This window comes from Haliaeetus leucocephalus, unplaced genomic scaffold (genome assembly GCF_000737465.1).
Source record: "Haliaeetus leucocephalus isolate CR32 unplaced genomic scaffold, Haliaeetus_leucocephalus-4.0 Scaffold240, whole genome shotgun sequence".
NCBI classification, from domain to species: Eukaryota; Metazoa; Chordata; class Aves; order Accipitriformes; family Accipitridae; genus Haliaeetus; species Haliaeetus leucocephalus.
The window spans coordinates 375,437-386,487 of record NW_010972676.1 but is presented as its reverse complement, the minus strand read 5'-3'; the positions used below and the strand labels follow the sequence as shown (position 1 = coordinate 386,487).

The 11,051-nt window shown below is 42.3% G+C and overlaps 1 protein-coding gene across 1 annotated transcript; it reads right to left on the bottom strand.

The window, feature by feature from the left end:
* Positions 1-1,612: 1,612 nt before the first annotated feature.
* On the bottom strand, positions 1,613-9,174 carry LOC104832278 (coagulation factor IX-like). The gene is made up of 7 exons (XM_010568401.1): positions 9,019-9,174; positions 8,119-8,143; positions 7,872-7,985; positions 6,530-6,664; positions 5,198-5,874; positions 3,157-3,274; positions 1,613-2,202 (listed from the first exon to the last, which is right to left on the bottom strand). The coding sequence occupies exons 1-7, from the start codon at positions 9,172-9,174 to the stop codon at positions 1,613-1,615; spliced, it is 1,815 nt and encodes a 604-aa protein (XP_010566703.1).
* Between the last annotated feature and the right edge of the window lie 1,877 nt (positions 9,175-11,051).

The following is an 11,051-nucleotide window of genomic DNA, read 5'->3' as shown; positions in this document are numbered from 1 at the left end:
TTGGCCCTGAATGTCTTCTTATGGGTTAGGATGGGCTTTTTTTGGGGGGTGGTTTGGTTGTTTTTTGTAGTTCTGGTACTGCAGTCACAGGGGATTGTGATCTACATTTAAACCTTAAGAGCTATTTCCTTAAAGTACTGACCCTTGTGGTCTTGTGCAGTCCTAATACAGTTTCTTGCCATCAAAGTTAATCATAATAGCTCAGCATCATCATGTGTTCTCTGAGGCAAACAAAAAGGTTCCATTTCTTGTGAATGGTAATGGACTTCTTTTACAAGGCTTTGAACAAAGCTGAGGAACAGAACCACTCTTGGTGTGAGTGTGGGTTTTGGGTTTGTTTTTTTTTTTTTTTAATTAAAACAGTGTATTGTAAGAAAAGTCACCAAATGAAAACTTTTGACATAGGTCACAAAGACCACCTATTAATTTTAGCAGAAGGAAGCAGCAGAGAAGGGCACTTCTACAAAGATGGTAATGTAGGTACTTCAATGGCATAATTAGTTGGGGGATTTTATGCATCTAGTATTTTATTTCACTTGCATTTTTGGCTTTGAGCACTTCTTTTAAGTATGCAAAACTTCTTATGTGTGGGGAAATCAACTTTTTAGAGGGATGGCTTGGTGCACAAGATCAATCTTCCTTTTGTTTTAGGATGATAGAAAAGTCGTTTCGTGTTGTGGTGGTGCATTGGCTTTTTCCTCATCAAGTGTTCATAAATATTTCATGTCTGAATTACTGGTTTTCATCAAAAACTGGGCAAGAGAAATAGCGTGCATGGTGGGGTGGGCAGCCTCTTCAGAATAAAGAAAATGGTGTTTTCTTAGAAAAAAGGGAAAAATGGACAGTTCTGCTACTTGCTACTTCTGCAGCTCTGTGTTTTGTAGTTCCACTGCTGTAGTACTCTGCCCAGAGCAGGCGTGGAAGCATATAGCCCATCTTCATGCCTTTCCTCAGCAGCTGCTGCAGCAGAGCTGCACTGTAAGTAGGGCTGCCCCTCAAGGGGCAGGAGCCAGTGGTTCCTCAACTCCCAGCAATTTATTTCTTTCAGAATTCTACCAATCCTTCTGTGTTCTTCCAGCTGCAGCTGGGTGGGTTCCCTCTCAGACAGTTTATCCAGTGCAGTTTGTAATCCACAATTCCATACATTGTTTTTGTATCAGAAAACATTCATATTTTAGTAAACGGAGTTGTACATGAGGTAGTGGTAGTACTCGGTGACAAAACTTTACAAATCCTTAATGGCTGTGTTGGGCATGCTGTGCTGTAACTAGAGGACAGACACCACTCCCAGCAATGCAATTCCTTTTCTAAGCACCTCATTCACACAGAGGACTATATGCCAAATGGCTTTTTCTTTCTCTAAAACAACCCCAATTTTCTGATCAGAATTTACATTAGGAAAAGTTGTAGTTGACTACTCCTTTGTTATTTGCAGAATAGTTCTTTTATTGTATACAAGTATTTTACTCAGTAATACTTGAATGAACGATTTAACCATTTGTGGTAAACAGACTCAAAATCGCTTTAACAATCATCTTGATTGTATACCATTAAGGGAGAGGAACTGCATTGTGTCTTAGACTGAAACAGTCTATTAGAGTTGTCCCCACTTTTAAAAGTGGTATTTAGAGAAGTTAATGGAAACGTTTTCCGAATCTGCTACACTTTCAACAACCTCTTGAATCCAGGGGATGTAGTTGGACACTCTCATATATACACCGTATTTTCCTTTTTCAGCACAGCCCTCGCCCCAGCTTACAATCCCCAAGAGAAACCAAGTGTTGTGGTAAGGCACTGTGAAAGGGCCACCGCTATCCCCTTTGCAGGTGTCTGCAACCTCAGTGTTGTAACCTGCACAGAACATGTTGTCAGTAATGAGTCTGTCTGTTGACCGCTGACAGGTCTCCATGTTCACAATGGGCAGCCAGACTTTCATGAGGAAGCGCAGAGTCGAACCTCTGTCATGAGTGGCACCCCATCCGCTTACCATCCCTATTCTTCCTTCTTCAGATAGCAGGGTGGCAAGGTTAGGGCTTGGAAGGCAGATGGGAATTGCATACTCATTAAAAATAACATCACTGCTCAAGTACAACAAGGCAATGTCACCGTTGTAGTGATTTGAATCATAATGTGGATGTGTCCAGGTCCGTTCCACACCAATCTTCTGTTCTTTGAATTCTCTTTGGTATTTGTTGAAGTCTCCTGCAGTCATGACAAGTTAAAATGTTAAGCAAACTAAACAGCCTGCATGGTATTGTCATGGGGGAACAGGAATGATAGTGAATTAATGCTTTGACCTTCTGTCCCAAGAAGGCACCAACCAAAACAACTCATGCTCTGTAACAATAATTTCTTACACTGCTGATCTGATCCTGCAAATCAAGCTTACCTGTTTGTCCTTTAAGGGGAGGACAAGGTTGTTGACTGGATGAATAGATACTTACAGAGATTGTGGCTTCTGGGGTAAGGATTTTGCCATAAATACTGTCAGTGCTTTGTAGTAAGCACTGTATTTTGAACAGTTTGTCTAAGCTTCCATGGGACTTGGCATTTTCCCCCTCAGGTGCATGAACTAAGCATTAAGATGCAGCCATAGATAAGGCTGAAGAATTGTTTCCTGTCAGTTAACCAGTGCTGTATTCTGTTTGTTCCTCTTGCACGTCTCTCTCCTGGAGGTTCCAAGCACAAGACTGTTTATTGCAGCATTCCTGCTGCAAGGGGTTCCAGTTCCTGCTATTGTAACCTGTGCTATTACAAGGGAGAGGGGCTTTCTGCTCTGAGGCAGTTACACACAAGGAGAAGCAGGTAGCACAGCAGGAAACTAATCTTAAGGCTGATTAAAAAACAACTGGCTTGAGAGCAGACTGTCACCTACAGGAATCCTTCCTTCTGCAGTGTACACTAGGAAGCACTCAGTCTCCATGCACAATGAGTTTGTCAAAATGGGTGACAGAAAAAGATAAATCTGTGCCTTACACTCCCAGGCTCTCCCTGAAAACAAACGGGACCAGCTGGAGCCCCTTTGCACTTACCCATTGCCAAGAAAATGAAGCATTCTGTAAATCTGAGTGTAGCTTACTGTGTTCGTGTACAATGAAAGTGCATTTGAAGTAAGCGATTACCCCTATGTTTATACAATGTACAAATTGCACTCACCTACGGTAACATGGTGTGGTCTGACAAGATCAAGGCAGTGAGCAGCAGTGACCACCCAGCGACTGCTGATTAAACTCCCTCCACAGAAACCAGTATCTTTACTATTCCGGATCAAAACCTGTATGAAAGATGAGGAAGAACGTGTCACCAGGGCTGTGTTGGGTATGTATGCACACTGTCACTCACACTCTGGTCAGTTGCAGGCTCTATATCTTGAAGATAACACTTCTGGCAATAATGACTATAGTGCACCAAGCAAAGATGTTGATATCAAAATGGCAATAAAATGACTGCACATCTGTGACAATGGAGCAGAATATTATGAACTAAGCTTGACAAAATCAAATAGGATTAGAGCTATGGTGACTGGCATTCTTCTAAGGAAACAGGTATGACTGATTTTTTCATGTGGCTTCAAATTTTTTGGGGGTAGGGGAGAACAGTAACACAAGGTGTATTTCATTGGTACTGAGGGTAAAAAAAGAAGAGCGCGGTGTTTGTCTACATGAACAAGGGACAGAAAAGAATTTTTTACTTTCCTAGTTGTCAAGTGTAAGTGTGAGTGGAGAGTCAGAAACTTTCTTATTTTCCTTTTATTGGTAATAAAATTTGGAATGATCTACAGAGTAGAAAATGGAGAAGTAAAAACACACTGCTCAGTGTTAGATGTTTGTCTTGTCTATTCAGAATTATAAGCCCTGTTAATACCTCAGCATCTCTTTAATTAAACTCCTTCCTGAACCTGTTACTTCATGTGTTAAACTGAAGGAAAAACTTAAATTTTGGTACTCTGCAGTTTCAGTGAAGTTAGTTAATAATCAAATAGTGGAAGAAGGTGCAATACAGTCTGGCCTCCTACCTTGGTCTAGTTCTCGGAGTATGTTTTACATAAGCCATTTTGCTTAATTCAATGTACTACTGATGCTTTTAATTCTATTCAGTAGTGCTTGAACAAAACATTGCAAAATTACCTGAAAATTCTGTCTTAAGTTATGAAGAACTAGAATTTTTTAGAAAAAATAATATTAGAATATATAATACAAGATTCAATTACGAATTGCCTGATGCAATGAAAATTTAAAACTTCCTGGATGGTAACACTTTATTTCAAGAAGAAACTGTATAGGTCAGGCAGCATTCAGGCTACATTCCCTTTCATGGAACCCAAAATTGGGTCTCACTTGATCAGAAGGAAAGCAGCTGGTGTTCCCCCTACAAGTGTGTAAGATGGCAGAAACCCATACAATTCACTAGTAGTGACATTTCAGCTTGCAAAAGTGCACAATGACTGCATGGTCGGTCCCCAGAGGGTCAGTGTACTGTTTTTTCCACCTGTAAAATACCTCCTGATGGGTGGAATGGGAAAATCTTTTTGTGTGACAGCAATAAAATAGACTGACAGTAACCTGAGTTTTTTTATATCAGTTAACTATGCACATGCCTGTAAACAGTAATAGTACACTGATGAAACAGAGACAATATAAATAAGTGAAAATTAGTAACAAGTAAGGACACACACACACACACAAAGCCCAAAACCAAGATGAAAAAACCCAAAACAAGATAGTGGAAATAAAAGAAACATTTCAGGGAAGTTCCCCTACTTGCCCCATGCTGCTCACTGTCACATTTGAGCCCTCTGTTTTATCTTCCTTACTGTAACAAGTACAAAAAGCTCAGCATTCTAATGAAGAATCTTACCTGGTCATAGAAAAATCTTTGTGAAAAATAGCACCAGCCATTCAAAAGCATGGCTTCTCATCAAGAACATTTAGAAACAAAGAACCTGAATAACAGAGCAGGAGAAGATTGGATTGATGTAGTTAAGAAAGTATTAAGCTGAGATGACTGAAGTGCACATACCTAGCATAGGGGAAGAATGGTAAATAAGGCACCTAAGATATGTATCATCAAAAAGACCTGAAAAAACCCAACTTTATAATGCTTGATGAACTCTGCTCCAGATGGAACCAGTGATGATGATAAAGTAAGAAAGCATTGAGGTGTGGTATTTATGGCCAGACTGGAAGAAAAACATTACCTGCCACGGGCAATGCCCACGACGACACAAAGTTCCTCCCATTATCCTGGAGTCATTGTGCTCTAAGGTAGAGCTGACGTTTACCTGGACGAACTGAGGTGTGGCTGAAACGTTTCCCCAGTCACTGCTCTGATTAAGCCCATCACGCATGGTCTGAACGGCCCCTGTTTGGTTTTGCCCAGCAGCATTTTCCACCCTTTCTTTCTGCCGAGCAGCAAGCACCATGATCTCGTTCTGCCATGCAGGGCCTGGGGTTGGCTCAGTCCTCGGAGCCGGGCCTCTCCGGGGCTTGCCAGTCCTGACAGTCCCCTCCACTGCCTCGTCCTGCGCAGGGACAGCTGCCTCTTGCCCAGCAGCACCATCCCCCAGCGGCTTCTGGGTCACGGAGTCCACCAGGGTCTTGTTCCAGCTGGAAGCATCTCCTTCCACCTCCACCTCAGTTTGTCCAGCATCACCCTCCATGTGCATGCTCTGCCCAAAGGCATCCTTTAAGGGCCCGTTTTCCCCAACAGCACTTTGTTCTAGCTCCATTTGCCTAACTGCACCCTCCATACTCTCATTCCACTTGGCTACATCATCATCCCTGCGCTCACGCAGTCCCCTTGGTAGCCTTTTCTGCCCCAGCCGCTGTTCCTCCAGAGCCTGCCTGGCTTTAATCAGGCCACATGGAAATGGTGCTGGAGGGAGGAAAGACAGCAAGAAAGATTTGAGTTTAGGGTGTGTGGTGTCATGTCGGACTTTTAACACAAAAGTAGAACTTTTCCTGTCCAAATGTCAAACTCCACTTTCACCACCCACCCCCGCCATCATCTGACCAAGGTGTCTAGAACTAATTACTGAGAAACGGAGCACACAGCTGTGCCTTTTCTGAACCACAGGTGTCAGCCACGGCTGGCTACTTCGGGAACAGTCCGCCAAGGGCTCCCTTCAGGACAGAATCCAAACCCAGCTCTCCCCTTGCAACAGGACACCTTAACACAAAGCTTTAAAGATGCTTTTCATGTCCCCTTGCTTTGTAACACTGCGGTTTAGCTTCATAACTCAGTTTATCCAAGCCTGTGCTGCCGTTAGGAGGGACAGGCCCACCCCAGACTGTACTACTGCTCCTTTACCCAGTATGGGGACACTGGATTACAGAGACACCTGACTGAGAAGAGCCTTAAAATTTAAAATAAACACAACATTATAAATAAGACAGATCTTTTCCACACACTAAATGCAAGCTGCAGTAGCTACAGCATTTGTAGCTCTTCTGCAACTAGTGAAGAGTAAAAGACGGTGCCTGCAAATCTGCTCTTTACCCGAAGTAACTCTGAGCTGACCCTGCTTTGCCTGCTTGCACACATCTCTTCCCGTCCTCATGCAGGGTGTAATCCTTTGCACAGGAACACACCACGTGAAAGGCGCTGCTGCCGTCCCTGCAGTACTGCCAGCACCCACCATTCTTATACCAGCATTCAAACTTCTCTGCAATGGAAACACACAGGCATTCACTTGGTTACTGCTACGCAGGGACCCCTGAGCAGCGTCTAGCACTATTATTATACAAAAGAAAGCAGGAAAAAAAATCTGCTGAAATCTTGCAGGGAAACAGAAGGAACTACCTCTTACAGTTCCAGAAAACCATGCTGACTTGTAGCAAACCAAACATGTTGCTTTATGTCTATTGTTCTTTGCCCGTTTCTACTATTTTCTTACTTGCCAGCTTTGTCTTGAGGCCACAGCTGGGCTCTAGGCCTGTCTGCCTGTAGAGCAGGAGCAAGAAAATGCCTGGAAGAGCAAACGCTTCTAAATGCATCCATTTGTGATCTGTCTGCACATCTTCTCTTTTATATTATGACAGATTTAAAGTACTAGGTGTTTTGGTGGGGGCCAAGTCTACGAGAAATTGACTGAGTTTTTTATACATTGTCACATTAAAAAAAAAATCATGTTTAATTGCTTCACTGTAAAAAGAAAAGGTCAATAAAAGCATGTGGGGGAAAAAAAATTATGATTCATAGTTTCCATGTCAGTTTGGCTTTTGCTGTAATTTCATGCCTCAGTCATTTTGCAAACCAGATACTGTATTTCAGAGGACCAAAAATCTGGTAAGAGGCAGCTTTTCTACTTCATTTTTCATCATTTGTATATTACAACAGAAATACAATATTTTTTTGGTTTACACTAAGCTTTGGCTAATTTGATGCATTTACTCAATAAAATTAAAAAGAGAACAGGGCCTCACCATGAACGATCTCCAGTGCAGGTGTCTATGGCAGGAGTTACTAGACTTGTTATCCCTCTGCTTTCTTGGGGGAAGGTGGGAGAAGGCCATGTGCCTTCCTCAGGGCTTGCACAGATGAATGCAAGAGCCCAGAACTGCAGCTGCTGTATGACAGGAGGTGGTGCTACCCTCCTCTTCTCCACAGCAGAGCTAGAAGTACCTACAGCCCCTGTCACAATGTGATTCCCCTCCTAGGGTGGCGGTGCCCCAACATGTCATATAAGAAAACACTGTTCTAATGTATGAAACTTAAACAACCAACCAGTTCTGTATCAGGCAGGCAAAGTCGCCACTGATAACCTCAGTGAGAAGCCTGTGCAAAGGTTCAGCTCAAGTATCCAAGGACCAAATTTCCAGCCTTAATCCTTCCTTCACAATGAATTTCAATGTGTCTGTTCCTGGACTCACCTTTTTCACAGTTGTCTCCTCCAAATTTTGGGGGGCAGATGCAAAAGTAATTGTAGTGTCTTATTCTGCAGACTCCACCATTGTTACAGGGATTTGTACTGCATGGATTTAAACCTAAGAAGAAGAAACAAGCTTAGTGTAATTCCAGGAATTAAGAGGAGCCTGGCTTTAAATTGCCAGATAATTCTTTGTGCTCAGAAGGGACACAAAAAATAGATTTTTTTTTTTAAATTCTTTTTTTACCTACCTTTGTAATTGAACCAAAACTCCATCTGCAAGAAGAAATCACAAATGAAGAAAACAGGCAATAAGTGGTCATAATGGTTACTGAAGAAATAATCTGGAAAACTGGGTATTTTAGGCTGCCTGTAAATTAATGTTTTGAGTAGAACCATAAAATACATTCTCAGAGCAGATCTGCTGATCATCACCATGCAGCTCACTTTCATTTGCATCATGGGCCAGCCACAGAGCGCATAAACTGGGCTGTACTGGAATGAAAATTAAACAGAAAGCTTAGATCCATAAACGCTGCAGCCAGTGAAAGGACTGTGGCACCAGCCTAGGATTTTCAAGTGACACCCCCCTCCCCACAAAACCTGTCAATGCAAGGTCCCCAGCACCAACTGCTTCACTCTGAAGAGCCATTTCTACTGTGCTGCATTACCTGCTAAGGAAGACATCACCTAAGCAACTTGGGCTAGACACAAGAGAAATTAGGCACCTCTATTTAAAACTGCAGTTCAAACTCCTGCTTCAGCAGAAGGTCCATGGCTGAATGCCTGCAGCCCTGCTTCCCAGCTGGATGCTATCGGGCCTTGGGAATGAGGCGCTTCTCCTCTGTATTTGGAGGGGTCTGATGAAGCAAGTGGCCTCTGAAAATGTCAGAATCACGTTGCTGGATTGAGGCTTTCACAGAAATAGGTTTTGGATATTTGTAGGGAGTTGTGTTTAATGTTTACACAACAAACTGAGCACTCCCTTAGAAAGTGAGATCTCACAAGGTGCCTTGAGTGACCCATTCTGGCTATCAAGCTGCAGAATCCATAGGCACACACCTGCCAGAGCTATGCCAGGTGGCTCAGGAAGGGTTACTTACAGCTTGCTGTTAACTTTCCTCTCTTTTTCCTAAAATAAAGTTTCTCACCGTTTTCTCCTGTGAATGGAAGATCTCCTTAGCTTCCTCAAATGAACACTTTTCCTCATTGCATTCTCTCTCCAAGTTCCCTGGACGAATCTCTTCTAGGAAATAGTTAGCACGTTTATGGACTCTCAGCACCTCGTGTGCTTCATCTTTTCTCATAAACACTAGAAAAACAAAATTGAACAGTTGATACTGCAAGACAACAAACCAGCATCATTAGAGTCACAGTCATGCATGCTTTCAGTTGAGTAAACAATACAAAGTAGGGGAGCGGGAATCTATGTAAACAGCCCAAAGGAAAATAAAATTAGTCTGTGTTCCAACAAAAGACACTAGTAGTTTAAGCTTTCTTTTAGTGAATCAGAAAACTCACTACTGAGACTTGCAGATTAGTGCAGAAATAATTTTTTATTCCACCAGACTCTTGAGTATTGCAGCTTCTTCTTTGGAAGCTGGTTATATTTTTCTGTCTCACCATCCTGATTCACAACAATTATTAGTTTCCTGGCTGTGTGTGCACGTGGATAAAGCTGAAAGGAGAGGTTCAGTTTGTATTTGGTGTCAGCTTTGTTGGATACTCGGTAATGGAGACCCAGTGCTTTCCAGGTAGCTACTGTGGCCACAATAGGACAGACACCGCTCCTTCATTAAAAGAAATATATAAAGTGTCAGTTTTGTACTTACATTTAGTTCATCTCCACTTCACTTCACTAAGCTATCTGCCTTCCTCCTGCAATGTCTTAAGAGCTATTACTGCCAATAAATTAAGGGAGGAGTGGCCAGAAGAGGGACTATGGCAGTAAGGTCCTCCCCACATACCCCCTGCTGCTCCATAGCAAGTCTTTGCTATGGCACCTCTAGCTGAAGGACAGTGCTCCTGGGATTTTCCAGCCAGGATGCTCTGAAGGAAAACGAAGGCTCACTCAGTCCTCGTGGATGTACTTATACCACATGCCATCACTATTGAGAGAAGATGGAGGTTTCTGTTTAATCTCCAGAAGTGTGGCCCTATATCCAAAACCCATCCATCTGACTGAAAAACTGCTGCTAGGAAGTGTTTTAATAAGAAAGCTCGCTTTGTAATCTGACAAAGCCTACTAAAATTCATACAGTAGTTCACTTAACAGTACTCTGTTTTCCAAGTCATGGTTTAGTGTCCTAGACAAGTCAAAATCCTTTGACAAAGAACCCAGTTTTGGAGATGGACCATAAAGACACGTTTCTTTGCAGTTGCAGGATCAGTATCTATAGCAATGACCGAAGTTCTAGAATAATATTAAATTGCTTCATTTCTAGGCAATTAGAAACAGCCCGCAAAAACTCTTAGCTTAGAAAAGCTTTGGACAGGTCCTGCTGTCTGGTAATAGGGAAAATGTCTTTCACTTACATCAGTAAAATTGCCCTTTGCCGCCTCTTGAGTTCTGAGGTCACCTTTGAAGGATTTGCCTATTGTAAGCTGGTAACCCCCACAGAGGGGGTTGTATGCCTGTTGTAAAGCCTTCTGGTCTGCAGAGACCACTTCTACTTCTGCTCTTCCTCCTCTGCAAGGACAGCCATAATGATATGTGAGATCCTGTTAACACTCATGCCTGTTCTAAACCTCTCTGAAGTCATTTCCAAACCTTGTGTAGCTGCTGTAGTAAAATCACGGTAAGGCCCGAGAACACATGCTGAAAGTGCTTAATTTTATAGCTTCCCAAACTGGAAATTCCAAACTTTGTCATGCAAAAATAATTCAGATTTTGGGTTCAATGTCACAAGGAGAATACTCTTCAACAGGATAGTGGTCTAAGCAGGAAGTTAAGAAAGGCTGATTTCTCTTGGAAATATATACATGAATATTCATTTTTTCTTGTGCATTTCAGGAAGTGCTTCTTCAACCCACAGGACTTTGTGTTCAAAAAAGGAACATAGTTTCAGTTTAAATGCCAAGACTGCCACAGTAAGACAATTAAGTTTAGAAAGTAATTCAGAAGTACCTACCTGAATATGAAAACGGACAGCTGCTGTTGATGGAGCACATCAGTAGGAGAAAC

Excerpts from the sequence above, each read along its gene's own strand:
- LOC104832278 (XM_010568401.1), bottom strand. The coding sequence starts at position 9,174 with ATGAGAAAAGATGAAGCACACGAGGTGCTGAGAGTCCATAAACGTGCT. Across the intron at positions 7,986-8,118 it reads GTTTTGGTTCAATTACAAAG|GTTTAAATCCATGCAGTACA; the intron begins GTAGGTAAAAAA and ends TCTTCTTCTTAG. Across the intron at positions 3,275-5,197 it reads GTGGGCATTGCCCGTGGCAG|GTTTTGATCCGGAATAGTAA; the intron begins GTAATGTTTTTC and ends TCTTTCATACAG.